We start from the raw sequence: 15,021 nt of genomic DNA, 5'->3' as shown, positions 1-15,021 counted from the left end.
CGCGGTAAAAATAGCAATTTACCGGCACGAGCCCCCGTCTTAAAGTGTCCAATCTGTTTCGAGTCGTTTAAAACTTTGCTGCCGCATTCGAAACTCGTTCCCCGGCGATCGTTCGCGTTTAAAACGGATACCGAGTAAAACGAGAAACTGGTTTACCAGTGAAACGTATCCGTTTCAAAATTCCGCTGTAAAAAGCGAGAAAAAAGGGAACAAAAAGCCAGAAACTGAAAGAAACCACGAAACTTTCCTGTTCTCGTGTTGTTTGGACGTGTCAGGCGTGTCAATAACGCGAAGCTGCGATATCCGCGAAAGTCCGCGGACGTTTCATAAATTCGCGAGAGCAGGAAGTAGCAAAGGGTACGTAAAGGTGGTTACCTGAGGACGTAACACGAGCATGAATCTTAGCTGCGATGTGCCTGAACGTATCGGCCTCCTGCGGCTTGGACACGCAGTTTCGGAGCTTCTCCAGCAACACATCGTTCATAGCGTCGTCCGCGGTTTTGGTGCTCGGTGACATCGCGCTAGACCACAAACCCGGCAATCAAAGCTCAATTATCCGTCAGACTAGAGGAGCTACGAGCGTGAAAGGATTTCAAGTCAAACAGCACGCTTTATCTTGGCAAACCGGTGTCGAACATGCAATCTCGAGCCACGAAAATGCTACGCATAACGAAGGGGGAGTTGCACACGGTTTGAGCAGAATAATACACATCTTGTCAACACTTTCGTTCAGGGGAGGAAAATATTTGAATGCAAGACCGATTATTTTCGACGAAGAAATCTTCGCGAATTCGTTATGTCTCGATTGATGGTGAATAAAATCAAAGTTCCTTGCGTTCTTGCATCCACGAGGGGGATCAGAACTCATGCAGATCTCGCCCACCCTTTCGTTCGGGGGAAGAAAATTTTTGAAAGCATAACCGATTATTTTCGATGGAGAAATCTTCGCGAATTCGTTATGTCTCGATTGATGGTGAATAAAATCAAAGTTCCTTGCGTTCTTGCATCCACGAGGGGGGTTAGAACTCATGCAGATCTCGCCCACCCTTTCGTCGGGGGAAGAAAATATTTGAAAGCATAACCGATTATTTTCGATGGAGAAATCTTCGCGAATTCGTCGTGTCTCGATGGATGGGGAATAAAATCAAAGTTCCTTGCGTTCTTGCATCCACGAGGGGGATTAGAACTCATGCAGATGTCGCCCACCCTTTCGTTCGGGGGAAGAAAATATTTGAGAGCATAACCGATTATTTTCGATGGAGAAATCTTCGCGAATTCGTTATGTCTCGATTGATGGTGAATAAAATTAAAGTTTCTCGCGTTCTTGCATCCACGAGGGGGGTTAGAACTCATGCAGATCTCGCCCACCATTTCGTCGGGGGAAGAAAATATTTGAAAGCATAACCGATTATTTTCGATGGAGAAATCTTCGCGAATTCGTTATGTCTCGATTGATGGTGAATAAAATTAAAGTTTCTCGCGTTCTTGCATCCACGAGGGGGGTTAGAACTCATGCAGATCTCGCCCACCATTTCGTCGGGGGAAGAAAATATTTGAAAGCATAACCGATTATTTTCGATGGAGAAATCTTCGCGAATTCGTTATGTCTCGATTGATGGTGAATAAAATTAAAGTTTCTCGCGTTCTTGCATCCACGAGGGGGGTTAGAACTCATGGTCACCCCCGTACTTAACCGAAGGAGCCCGGCAACTCGTCCTACTGGCCTCCACGAGCAAAGTCCTGCCAATATTTGTCATATAAAAATAGAAGAATCGAGGATTCCTTTCTCGTAGAATCTGGCTGGAACTTTTCCTCGTACGAGGTCAGTCGAGACGACTGGTTTCGTGATTTCCGAAATATTCTCGCGGTTGTCGAACGCGCAATCGGATAAAGATTAACGATGACGCTTATCGAGATAGAAACGTAATTTTATCTAAGTATCTGTATTATATTTAGATGACTGTTACGAGTAGGTAGCTCTAGCGTTATAAAGAAGCAAGGAAAGAGGAGTAAGGAAGCCAGTATCATTCACGATATCATCAATCGACTGTCCATTGGCGTCGCGCCAATTTCCCATGCGTAATGCGCATTAATCTCCTTTCACGTTCAGCTGGTCGCTATGTTGTTAGCCAATGTCGCAGAAATGAAAATCGAACGTCGGAAAGCGTCGCCTCGCGTTCAAGGTTAATTAACACGAGCGAATAACAAACGATGCTCGAAATAAACCGCGTGGATCACGTTTTCACCGTGATCCTCGCGATCCAACGAGGTCGTTAGCGATGTCATTGCATTTCCTCGCCGAGGTTCCACGATAGCTTCGACGCCATCGGCTCTTTTCTTCTTCTCTTCTCTTTAAACCTTCCACCTTCCGGAATTGCGGACGCCGCAGTTTCTCGAATCAATCGTTTATGGTCGCTGTGAGATAGCATCACAGCTATAGGGTAGCGAATTTAAATCGATCGATAGCGTGGAATTCTGAAGAAGGCACGTCGAAGATATCGTAGACCCAGCGAGATTTTCGTCACTCCATTTGCGATAAAAGCTGCGATAAAAGCTACGATAAAAGTGCAGGTGACGTATTTGACAGCCGCGATTGCAATTGGACGACAAATTAATTCAAACCACCTGCACCTTTCTTCCCACGTTCCAGAAGCACATTACAGAACGCGATTAGACTCCCAAGATTGATCAGCTGTCATCGTCATCCACAATTTCCCCAACGCGTTTATTTATCTGGACGGAATCGCACAGCTGCCCGTGCCAACGCGAATTTTGCAATTGTTTTTGCAACTGTCCTCGAGAGTCCAGCCAAACGACACGACCAGTCGCATTCCACGGCATCGTTTAGGTATCGCTTCTATCGAGCATGCACCCCGTCTCCTACTTCAACGAAGAGGATCCTGCTCGCGTGACCAGTGGCTCTGAACTTTTCTCTTTCCCGAGAATAGCTGAGACCCAGTCTGACCACCGTGCGACCAGATAGCGTGACATGTGCGTGAAAGAAAAGAAGCGTGCTCGCATGGAAGCAGCTCGAAATGTGCGTTCAGAACGGGGACCGGAAACCTGACGCAGAGCGACGAGCACACGCACGAGACGCGGGGACAGGCGTTTTTGTTAGTGTGGCGGTTTTTACTCTTCGTCCTGAGCATCCTGCGCGTTTCCCTCGGCCTCGGGTCCCGCCTCCATCGGCCGCAGGTTCTCCTTGTCGCACTTATCCAACGCACTTTTCATTTCTTCCTCCGTGTCCCTTCGCGCGAATCTCCGCGGCCTTTACGCTCCCCCTAATCGGAGAAAACAGGAAAAGAGTGGTCGAGACGCGACACGAGAACCAGCTGCTTCGCTTTATCGATGAAAACCACCCGAATCTTAGTCCGTCATTGAAACGTCAGACACGTTTTCACGTCAGACCGCGTTTCATCCCGTCCGTCCACGAGCCTCTTGTCCCGCTCTGCGGAAGAACAATGGTGGCGCACGAATGATCTATCGAGATGATGATCACACGGAGTCACATCTCGTTCCCGGGGATCTCGCGCGATTTGGACCGGGACGGATATTGCTGAAAGCAACGAGGATTTCGGCCAGTATTTTCCGCGAATTTCGCGAAACGATCCACGCGCTTTGCCACTCCGAGGCGGTTTGACGTTTCGCGCTGCCAAAACTATGTTTAAAAGCATAGCACGCACGCACGAGGCGCCTCTATTTATAGTGACGGCCGCTTTCCGAAAACCGCGCCCCTTTTCTCATATTTTCGATACCACCCTCGCTCGATCGCCACCCTCGATCATTAATCCGCGCCACGCGAGCCTCGTCCAGTCTCCTATAGTCTCGGCAGACTATACGATCAGGTGTACGTTACCTTATCCGCGTGACACATTTGTACACAGTCATTAGAATTAATCGACGACGAAATCTTTTCGATTTTCCTTCACTTTCTCACTGTTCAACGGGGGTTCCATTGTTCACTACACTTTCATGCGTGCACTGTACTCCGCGGAAGATTAAATCGTGGTTAAAGTATCACGGTTAAATTATCGGCCACTCTGCTGCGTAAATCGAAGACAGGAATTTTTTCCCCAGATTTCTCAACGTCGCTGTAAATCATTTTATAGCGAGAATTATTTCGACAGCGGCAAATTTCAGCGAGCGTAGAGCGCGCGAAAAGATAGCTCAAAGGTGACGATGAAAGATGGAAGAAACGGAACCGGCTTGCCAAAAGGTGGAAAACGTTCTCGCGACGTCCCATCGGTGTTTTGCGAGAAGAGCTCATTAGTATATCGAAACGTGGGACGGTAAATTATGGCAAACAGGTGAGCAGGTTCCCCCTCTCTCGAGTGTTTACACCGTGTAAATAGGGAATAACGATACAAGGAAACCTTCGAGAGCGACATGGAGGATTCTTAAATAAATCCGCACAAGTTACGACGGAGGCACCAAAAATAATTATGAACGCGATTTCGTGGAAGCATCGTCCGACGAAGACAACGAAATTCCATGTTCGATGGACACATCTACGCGCGTATCTCCGATACGCGAAATTTCGCTCGGGTTGAAGTCCGTGGAAATGAAAATAATCGTATCACTTGGAACTATTCGGCTGAATAAAGAACGCAGGAAACCGAGTGCGATATGGTAGCTCGAAAAACCAGAATAATCTCCGACTTCCTTCACCTAACCCTCCAGACGTGCTTCCCAGACGTACTTTCCAGAAAGAAATTTATCCTTTCGGAGACCTCTGGTGTACGAAACCACGAGGTCCAGTCTGGCACGGGAATTCCCAGGAGAGCACCACTGTTTGTCCTCGAGCACGAAAATCCTGCGAAAAACAAGGCTGGTCGCGAACGACGAGAGCATCGTCGTGCAACGACATGGAGGAGTTATTAATAGCGTTCCGATGCTTCCAGCGAACTCGCGCGACACGAGAAAATCGCGAAAACGAGGAGAACCGAGTGGCAGAGGAAAAAAGACGAAGATATGGAAGGTCGGAAGAAGAATCGGTAACCTTCGAGCAATCGGAACAACACGCACGTATTTATCACGCAGCTAGGTGGTGGCTGCGCGAGGACACGCTCCGGTGCTTTAACCTCGTCCTCCGGCACGACACGACAACCACCGACGACGAAGGGGTTGAAACCGATCGTTGGCTACCGAACGAGCGAGTGCAGTCACGGAAGCGGACTCGCGAAAGCAGGTGTATGCGGCACTTGTTGATAAACACGAAAGCTCCCGCGGATTGATTAGTGGCCGTGCGAACTTCCACGAGCACAGTCGACGTCTCACGAGCTTCTCTCTATCGATTTCCGAAAAGGCGCTTTCGTTTAAACTGGTCCACAGTCTGCTTCCCGTGATTCGCTCGGATTCTTCGGATTTTATTGTTATTTCGCTGCATCGAGTGTAACTACGGTATTTTTCATGAATTGTCTTTGACTTTATGGGTCCATTATCGGTTTCCAGAATATCAACCGTGTTTTAGTAATGGCGGTTTTGATTCTGGAGCGTGGGTCTTATCGTTTGTTAACTCTTTGCGACATGGGATTTCAGATAATAAAATAGACCCATGTTGCGTGGCAATTTTATTGCGTTTTAAGTGAAACGAAATTGGTAAATTTTTACTAATAAAGGAATCGAATAATGTAGAAATATAAAGCTGGAAAAAAGAGATTGTGGCAATAAACCTTCCGCTTGCAACAATTGATGATCCTGTACTGGCATGTTGAATGTTGCCAACACGAGCGAATTCATTTATAACATTTGTTGAAGGTATTAACAACTGCTTCACGTAAATAACACGAAATGTAAACCTATGCGTATGCAGCTATTGCAATATTTCGAGGTGAGACTAAAAGTGTCCTACCATGCATTAGGGTGCATCAAAAAGGTGGGAAACTTTGAATCTCAGCGTGCCCCAAAGAGTTAATTATGAAAAATAGTATATCGAGGAGGTATTTAAATTTAATAGAGTATCACATATCTATTTCGTACAATGAAATTGTATACAAATTTTATAAAAATGTGTTAAAATATGTCAGGTTATTGCGAAGTTCGACATGAAAATTCACGATAATTCCAGTCATTCGAATAGAATAAAACTAGTTTCGTTTGATACAGATACTTTCATCGTATTCTATATTACGTTTGGTGGCTTCACGTAAATAAGACGAGATATAAACCTATGGGCATGCTGCTATTGCAATATTTCCAGGTGGGACTAAAAATATTCCATCATTAGTCCCAGCATGCCCCAAAAGGGTTAATTATGAAAAATAGTATATCGAAGAGGTATTTAAATTTAGTAGAATATCACATATCTATTTCGTACAATGAAATTGCATACAAATTTTATAAAAATATGTTAAAATTCGACATGAAAATTCGTGGCAATTCGAATCATTTGAATGAATAAAACTAGCTTCGTTTAACATAGATACTTTTATCGTATGCTACCTTACCCTACCATGCATTATGGTGCATCGAAAAGATGGGATACTATTAATCCCAGCATATCACCAAAAATTTAATTATGAAAAATAGTATATCGAGGAGGTATTTAAATTTAGTAGAATATCACATATCTATTTCGTACAATGAAATTCTATACAAATTTTATAAAAATGTATTAAAATATATCAGGTTATTGTGAAGTTCGACATGAAAATTTACGATGATTCCAGTCATTCGAATAAATAAAACTAGCTTCGTTTGACGCAGATATTTTCATCCTATGCTACATTATGTTTGATAGCTTCACGTAAATAAGACGAAATGTAAACCTATGCGTATGCAGCTATTGCAATATTTCGAGGTGAGACTAAAAGTGTCCTACCATGCATTAGGGTGCATCAAAAAGGTGGGAAACTTTGAATCTCAGCGTGCCCCAAAGACTTAATTACGAAAAATAGTATATCGAAGAGGTATTTAAATTTAGTAGAATATCACATACCTATTTCGTGCAATGAAATTGTATACAAATTTTATAAAAATGTATTAAAATATGTCAGGTTATTGCGAAGTTCGGCATGAAAATTTACGATGATTCCAGTCATTCTAATAAAATAAAACGAGCTTCGTTTGACGCAGGTACTTTCATCGTATGCTACATTACGTTTGATAGCTTTGCGGTATATTTTCAGCAGATTGGCCGTGTTAGACGTTTATTTCGAATACTATAACCTAACGAGGATAAATTTTACGTGGACGATACGTACCTTGAAACGTCAGCGTGACATCTATCCTCATCGTTTCTGCTTCCTTGATTGTCAACGTTGCACTTGGCGCCTCTCACCATCGGAAGTCCTTTGGAATTGCGGCTAACCAAACTCGAGATCCATTCTTCGGGAGCCATGACAGCACGAGTCACGGCGAAATTAAATATTTCCGATTTCGCGGGCCCCTCCGAGCAACCATGATTATGCGGATTAATTTCTGCCAACTCCACGATTTTTCTACCAAATATGTCGCGCGCGATCTGCGAAAAGAGGTTACTCGCGAACTTTCAGGGAAATGTCAAAAATCCTGTCGACACCGAACACCTTGAAGTGAACCTCGAATTTTATATCCCCGTCGACGCGTAATTATCTTTCTCTCTTTAAATAATCGTGCTCGGTTCTCGAACTGATCCCGCTTCTGAATCATGCAGCTAGGAATTATTTTCGCGGCTGGTGGAGCTCGGCTATGGCCAGGTAACCTCGAGGAGAAACGCGCGAGTGGGCCACGTGAAGAACGAGTCTGAATTCCACGTAGTCGTCGATCAAAATCGAAGAATGGCGACAGGCTGCCAGGAGGGCATTAGAAATGTAGATTCGGGAGTCAAAGTCATCGGGCCGCACCCTTCATTCATATTCTAAACCACAATTTGCCAGCGTTAACCGGTACATCTGTGTCTCTTGATCAATCCTCTATACGTATCGAAATAATGGTCGTAGGAAATTTATGGCGTGGCCTGAAAGGGCCTAGATGTAGTGGGAGAATTTTTCCCCTTGTGGAAGGAATCCCAAAAAATTCGAGTTCAGTTGTCGAAAAGAGGCGTACCCTGTCAGACGTGTTCCCTCAAGTATTTCTAAAATAAAGTCTTTAATCTCTGTTGCGATATGGCGAATTTTATTTTGCCCACGCTTTAATTTTTTCCCAGCTAATTTTAATTCAACGATACGACAAGTAAACCTTGAACCGCTGTTATGACACGGCGAATTTTATTTTGTCTACGCTTTAATTTTTACCCAGCTACTTTTAATTCGACGATACGACAAATAAACCTTTCTAAAATATAGCCTTTAACACTTTGACTGCCATGTTGGTCATATATGACCGGTTCACGGTTTCTCCGGTGACGCCACGGTGGTCATCGGTGATCCGAGTGCTTGAGCTACTTGTATGCTACAATTGTAAAAATTGAAGGAAAATTGACAGTTAGTGCATTGTAAATATAAGCGCTAATTAGAAGACTCTTTAAAATAAAAAGTGTCACATTGAATAATTAAAAATTTTTATTAGAACATCGATCAAAAAGATATTAGAACAAGGGGTGCACTCTCGTGGCATCCTGAACGAAACACGTAATTTCGGCGTAGCAGTGAAGGGGTTAATCTCTGTTCTGATTTGGCAAATTTTATTTTGCCGTGCTTCAATTTTTACCTAGCTTCTTTTAATTCAATAATACGACAAATTAACCTTTAATCTCTGTTGCGATTCAGCAAATTTTATTTTGCCATGCTTCAATTTTTACCTAGCTTCTTTTAATTCAATAATACGACAAATTAACCTTTAATCTCTGTTGCGATTCGGCAAATTTTATTTTGCCCATGCTTTAATTTTTACTCAGTTTCTTCTAATTCAATAATTCGACAAATAAACGTTTCTTAAATAAAGCCTTTAATCTCTGTTGCGATACAGCGAATTTTATTTTGCCATGCTTTAATTTTTACCTAGCTCCTTCTAATTCAATAATACAACAAATAAATCTTGAACCTCTGTTGTGATATGGCAAGTTTTATTTTGCCCACGCTTTAATTTTTACCCAGCTCTTATTAATTTAATAATCCGACAAATAAACCTTTCTAAAATAAAGCCTTTAATCTCCGTTGTGATACGGCTAGTTTTATTTTGCCCAAGCTTTAATTTTTATCCTTTTAATTCAATAATACGACAAATAAGCCTCGAACCCCTGTCGTGATACGGCGAGTTTTATTGTGCCCACGCTTTAATTTCTACCCAGCTCCTAATTCAACGATCCGACAAATAAACCTTTCTAAAATGAAGCCTTTAATCTCTGTTGCGATTCGACTAGTTTTATTTTGCCCACGCTTTACTTTTTACCCAGCTCCTTTTAATTCAACGACACGACAAATAAACTTCGCGATACACCCTGTGCTCCACGCATAAATCCCATCCGTCCAGTCACATCTCGATAAATTTGTTTCTCCTATTAGTCAAGCTTCAGGAATTCTTTCATCATCTTCCCAGTTGCACAGACTGCCAGTTTACCTGTCTCGCTCGAAACAGCGACTCGATGACATTTTCGAAATTCTGTAATAGCGATCAAGAGATTCGCTAGAGACTCGCGGGACTCTGACTCCCTCTATCTCGGATATTTCACCGATGATCAGTACGAGATTCCTTGGTCGACTAGAAATTGCACGTCGGGTGGTCCAAATTGCCCGATGGTCGGACGAAAATCGGACGTGAAACTGGTTTCTTCATGACTCGTTGACAATGGTCGAAATGGTTCGATCATTACGAAGCGCTTACGTCGTGGAAAAAAAAGATCACGAGCAGGTATCCCGTTGATCGTGGTGGAGGATCGAGAGGAAACGACAGAGGAGCTAAGCATAGGAGTAAAGGAAAAAAACAATCACGGATGATATCCGATGAGGTGGGGGCTTCTGCTCTCCATGAGGAATATATAAATCGCGGGTAGGGCTTAAATTCAGGTTAGTTCAGATAGTTTGCGAGCCTATCGCGAAGCTGTGATCACGCTATGCAGGTGAGTCTACCCGAGCGCTTCGTTTGGTTACCGTTTCTCCGACTTTACGCTGCGAGGTTGCATCGTTGACAGCGATTTGCCTTCTGCACCATGACGGTTCCGATCATAACGCGATACCCGGTCGGTATCTACCGTGATAGGCTTCTTGGGCTTGCGTGATAAATTCGAAATTGGAAGAGTGGAAAGCGGCGACGACGGTAAGAGGAAAAAGAAAACGGAGCGTTTTTATAAATAATTCCCAAGGCACGAAGAACCGTTACATCTGTCGACGAAATCTGTTCCCGCGTTGCCTGCGAATCAGGATCATTGATATGCTAGCCACGCGTTACTGCGCATCGAGCCAAAGTTCGTATTATCAAAAGCGCCTGACCAGCTGCTTCTTTATTCGACGCAGGCAATGATCAATCTGTGGTTAACTACCGCATTGCTTCTCGTGTCACGCGAATCCAGATATATCTCTGAAACAACCGTTTCCTCGGACAGGATAACCGTTGCCGCGAATACATCTCGATTTTCCTTCGCCATTATGTTTCAAGCTCCACGTCGCGTTGCTCGCTTTCGCTGTGATCCTGGTCATATCGATAGAGGCGAAACCAATCTGGTCAGACTTGTACGTCAGCAGCTACCAGTACCCTCCCGGAGCCATCAACGTGCACCCACAGCTGCTTCAGTACCAGAGCTCCCCGTACTACCTTTACAATGTAACGTACCACTTAAAACGATAATCCTCGTTGTCGTTCTGTATTTGTGTTTCGCATTTGCGTCTATTTCCCTAGGTACACACGGATGCAAGCGCGGCCCCCGCTGCCGCCATCGCCCAAGGAAAACTTTCGGTCTCCCACTTGCCAGCCTACAGCGTTTATTATGGGACCCCGGTTTACGATTTCCGGTTTCCATTGAATCCGGTAAAAAATCTCGCCGTCTGGCTATTTTTAAATATAAATTTGTCTTATAAATCTCGCCGTTAAGAGACACGCCATTTTTATCGTCCCAGGGCCGCGCCTCCGCGCACTCGGTCTACAGCGCGCAAGATTAACGAGCTTATTTTCCTCCAGGTGTTTCCGATATTGAAACCCGCCCAACCGGGAGGCGAGCTTAAACCCACTGCACCATCGACGACCACTATGAAGCCAGCTGACAAGGACGGCGAGGATGGCATCGAGAAGTTGGACTCGAAGGTTGAACCAGGAAAGGAAACGAAGAAACCGAATGAGGAAAAGAAAGAGGAAAACATGGACGACGAGAGCATTACCATTGACTCGATATAAACCGTGTACATATCATGTTCCACGCAAATCGATGCTAATTAAATAAAACACCTTCGCCGTTTCCTATTACGTCCTTACATGTTCATTTATATACTCTCTGGCTTCAACGACGACAGCTTTAATCGCTTCGTCGGACGCGATAAAAGCCAATGACACTTGCAATCACTGGCGCCACGATCATGGCAATAACGCGTCAAAGGCAAACGATTAGTCAGGCGCTCATAGATTCACGATAAATCGTATAAATACATTGCTATAATTAGATATGATTTTTAAACGAGCGAAACAATCGCGCGTCTAACAGCGAGGTCTCTCACCCCATGGCGCACGGGTGGCAGATAAACCGAGGTCAAAGATGCGGTGTGCTCTTTGCGTTTCTTCATTTACACCGTCAGTGCTCGAATCGTTAGCATCGCTCGGAAATATGACGAAGAGCCTTTGGGTCGCCTGTGTTTTTCTCACATTCGCCATTTTCGTGATTACCCAAGCGTCTGCCTCGAACGAGACGCAGCCTAGCGAGGATTACCAGGATCTAAAAACGTACGACGTGAAGACCAAGGGGAAGGAACCGAAGGCGAAAAAGTCCAACGAATCGATTAAAGACGCCGAGAGCAATCTCAGGGCCAAGGCTAAACCGGCCCCGAAGAAGTACAGGATCGTTCTGATGGGAACGAGAGCGAAGACCCCTGACGAAGAGAAGTACCGTCTACCCGTGGAGAAAATAACCGAAACGGTGATCCAGAGCGACGAGCAATACAAGGACAGAGCGAAAAGAAACGCGACCGTGCTGAAAGAATTGAAAGACGCGAAGAAGAGCCAGAAGAAGCTGAAGCTGGCACAGAGTCGGACTGGTTACAAGAATTGGAAGAACAAAGAGCGGCCGAGCGACTCGACCAAAGATAAATCGTTGGACAAGACGCTGAAGATCAGCAAGCGTCAAGTGGACTATTTGGCGGAGGATAAAAATCGATTGGAAAGATCGGCGCGTTACGCGGTGACCAGGAATTTCAAGGATGAGAAGTATTACGCGCAGAGGAAGGCGGTTATGGACAGATTTTACGCCCGGCAGAAAGAAATCGCGGAGAAGTACGCGAGAAAAGTGTCCACCACTCCGAAGTACATCTACAGGTACGATATAGGAGAGGAGATGGACAGGAACAACGTATCCTCGACTATTAAGACGACCGCGGACAAGATCGCGGAAACTGGAAACGCCAGCAGGTATAACGATCTCGGTACCAGTACTACCGCTGCTCCTACGACGCAGATCGAGCAGATCGAAGAAACGGTAACGGTAGCTAGTCGCGATAGTCGTGGCAACCAGCTACAAATTACGGACAATTGGTCGGAGGATAACGTGGAGGAAGACGAGTCGGACGATTACGATTACTACGTGCAGGAAGATGTGAAGTATAAGCCAGTAGCCGAAGCAACTTTGGACGAAAATGGCACCATGAACGACAGTAAATGGGATGCGGTAAGTAACGTAACGCAACATGTGCAACAAATTTTCATATATTATACTGCAAAGACTTAACAGACTAAACTTAACAGACTTAACTCCCTACATAAATAGACTATCGAGAAGAGTATAAAGAGTGACAAGTCACTAGCATACTTCTAAAAGACGTTGTTAAATAACGAAAAATATGTTCAGGCCGACGACGGGATGGACACGATAAGATGGGGCAATTGCTCGGGTCAATTAGTTTATGTGCACGATCTAATAATCGGTGTACACAACGCGACGTACACTGACGCAAATGCATCGACATTCTTGGAGGTACCGTACTGCGTCACTTGCATCATCATGATACCGACAAACACGAGCAAAGCGTTAAGCGACATGAACATAAATCGCAATAACGACAACGGCCACACCAACGTGGTACTTACATTGAGAGGCTTTCGGGACGAGAACTTACGCTATACCTTGAAGATATGGGGTATTAGCAAAAGCAACGACCGTTGCGACCACGTGTGAGCGAAAATTTGATCGATCGTTGTAGCATGACTTTACATTAAAAAACGATTCTAACCTATACAACGTCCTTGCGTACACCGAATTCATTCTTCCTTCTTCGTGCCACTCGTCGTCCGTGAAAAATCGTCGTTCCCTCGTGACGATATGAGATAATCAGTCTGATCATGGAAGCAATCGTAACTCGAAAACCTTGCCGAACCGGTTCCACTTCAAGAACTTTTCGGCACAGCTGTCGGAAGGGGTGGCGGTGGTACATCTGGTATTTTCTCTTTCTGATCCTTTGTCGTGATCTTCTTTTCCTCGTGGTAGGCTGGCAGCAGATGTTCCGAGAGTCCATTCTTCGGAGTGGTGGCTGGAATAGGATCCAGGACTCCATAAGGTTGATAGTCCACGTAGTACGTGCCAGGCACCAGGTGAGGATTGAACCTATTGTACGTGTAGAAATAGGGGTCGTAGTACAACGACTGATAGTTCGGATAGAAGCTCAGGGGTTCCTGTTCTTCGTTTTTGCCTTTGGACCCTGACTTCGACGCATCTTTCTGCTCTTCCGGATTTAGGTTCGTTGGTTCTGCGCTCTCCTTGCTGTCAGCTGATTTCGATTGTTCCACTGCTGCGGAGGGTTCGGCTTGAATGTCAGGCTGATTGCTCGGCTTCGAGGCTCCTTGGGGAAGATGCACTATTTCTGGACCAGCGATATGAGGCGCTACTTGCGTGTAATAAACCGGTGGCACATAGCCGACTGCGGTTCGATGAATTACCGGTTGAATCACAGGGAACGCTCTAGACGGGGATAAATTTTGATTGCTCGTGATGACTGCGTTGTACACCTTGGGAACCCTGAGAAGTCCTGGATCTCCTGAAGCCAAGGTTATCAATGCGAGGGTCACGAATAGATTCATCTGAAAATCATTAAACATCGTCAGTGCCGATAATACGAGTCCTATCCAAGTAACATAACGTTGCAGGGACCTTGCAAACGTAACGTTACGTTTGACACGTCCGATACATAAACTGTCACGTCTTGGACGAAACGATACAATTCAAAGTCCCTTGTTCGCGTACAGTACCGATAAATCCGAGTGCAAACACGCACGTATAGGCAGAACAAAGCAATCCCAAACTGACGTACGAGACAGTTACAAGCATCAACCGTTGATGCAACAACAAAGCTATGCAGGAAAGTCATATCGCTATGAAACGTGATTATGAATTCCTTCGCGCGCACCTAACAAGACTCTCAACCTCGAAAGTCTATTTCGTTTACACGCGTGTAATTTCTAATTTCACCGACAGGTAGAAAAATTGACAGTTTATGGAAAAATTGTAACAACCTTATCGCGATTGTACATCGAACGAATTTCCCACAACTCCTCCTAGTTTGAGGAAAGCAGCGTTCACGATCTGACCGCGTGTCAGCCAGGTGGGCATTGTTTCTGGAAAGGTAACTGCCATCCATGGATAATGATCTCGCGTGTGCGCGGTGGAACGAGCGCATACAAACGAGTGGAGGTACGCGTGCACGGAATAGAATCTCAACCGTTTTCTTCGTAGGTGTGTACCCACAATCGAGTTGTCGCACCTAGCGAAATTCTTGCGTCCCGTCGAGTCCAGATAATCGGCAGAACAATAGATTTCAACGACAAAAGCTGCTAACTTTGCAAAGGAGCTGTACGTGGCTCTAGCGGGTTGCAAAAGAGCTCTATGGAAATTGCTGGTTCGATGGGACATGCACGGAACATCGCGTTGTAAACATACCGCGATGATTCATCTCGTTAACATACGCGACTCTTCCG

At 44.9% G+C, this 15,021-nt stretch overlaps 4 protein-coding genes across 4 annotated transcripts in view; 2 read left to right on the top strand and 2 right to left on the bottom strand.

Moving 5' to 3' along the window:
• The window catches only part of LOC108553962 (cytosolic carboxypeptidase 1), a 31,553-nt gene extending 27,104 nt beyond the window's left edge, over nt 1-4,449 (bottom strand). The window contains exons 1-2 of the mRNA XM_017909062.1: nt 3,134-4,449; nt 376-521 (exon numbers count right to left, since the gene is read on the bottom strand). Of these exons, the coding sequence (XP_017764551.1) occupies nt 376-521; nt 3,134-3,231 (244 nt within the window). The 5' untranslated portion in view covers nt 3,232-4,449. The remainder of the gene's footprint in view (nt 1-375; nt 522-3,133) is intronic.
• A 5,425-nt stretch (nt 4,450-9,874) lies between these two features.
• On the top strand, nt 9,875-11,294 carry LOC108553951 (uncharacterized). The gene is made up of 4 exons (XM_017909052.1): nt 9,875-9,976; nt 10,513-10,677; nt 10,753-10,881; nt 11,032-11,294. Exons 1-4 carry the CDS (start codon nt 9,971-9,973, stop codon nt 11,242-11,244), a joined length of 513 nt encoding a protein of 170 aa, XP_017764541.1. The 5' UTR covers nt 9,875-9,970; the 3' UTR covers nt 11,245-11,294.
• A 374-nt stretch (nt 11,295-11,668) lies between these two features.
• LOC108553946 (uncharacterized) lies at nt 11,669-13,381 on the top strand. The gene is made up of 2 exons (XM_017909048.1): nt 11,669-12,721; nt 12,902-13,381. The coding sequence occupies exons 1-2, from the start codon at nt 11,669-11,671 to the stop codon at nt 13,226-13,228; spliced, it is 1,380 nt and encodes a 459-aa protein (XP_017764537.1). The 3' UTR covers nt 13,229-13,381.
• Nucleotides 13,382-13,437: 56 nt separating this feature from the next.
• Nucleotides 13,438-15,021, bottom strand: part of LOC108553949 (uncharacterized) — a 2,118-nt gene continuing 534 nt past the window's right edge. Inside the window, exon 2 of the mRNA XM_017909051.1 lies at nt 13,438-14,127. Within this exon, the coding sequence (XP_017764540.1) occupies nt 13,438-14,127 (690 nt within the window). The remainder of the gene's footprint in view (nt 14,128-15,021) is intronic.

This window comes from Eufriesea mexicana, unplaced genomic scaffold (assembly GCF_001483705.2).
Source record: "Eufriesea mexicana isolate 0111107269 unplaced genomic scaffold, ASM148370v2 scaffold14421, whole genome shotgun sequence".
NCBI classification, from domain to species: domain Eukaryota; kingdom Metazoa; phylum Arthropoda; class Insecta; order Hymenoptera; family Apidae; genus Eufriesea; species Eufriesea mexicana.
The sequence above is the reverse complement of the archived record's forward strand: the minus strand, read 5'-3'. Positions and strand labels throughout refer to the sequence as shown.

Bases quoted from the DNA above. Each gene is read 5' to 3' on its own strand.
- LOC108553951 (XM_017909052.1), top strand. The intron at 10,678-10,752 runs GTAACGTACCAC...CTATTTCCCTAG, and splicing joins CCCCGTACTACCTTTACAAT to GTACACACGGATGCAAGCGC. The intron at 10,882-11,031 runs GTAAAAAATCTC...ATTTTCCTCCAG, and splicing joins TCCGGTTTCCATTGAATCCG to GTGTTTCCGATATTGAAACC.
- LOC108553946 (XM_017909048.1), top strand. From the start codon at position 11,669: ATGACGAAGAGCCTTTGGGTCGCCTGTGTTTTTCTCACATTCGCCATT. The intron at 12,722-12,901 runs GTAAGTAACGTA...AAATATGTTCAG, and splicing joins ACGACAGTAAATGGGATGCG to GCCGACGACGGGATGGACAC.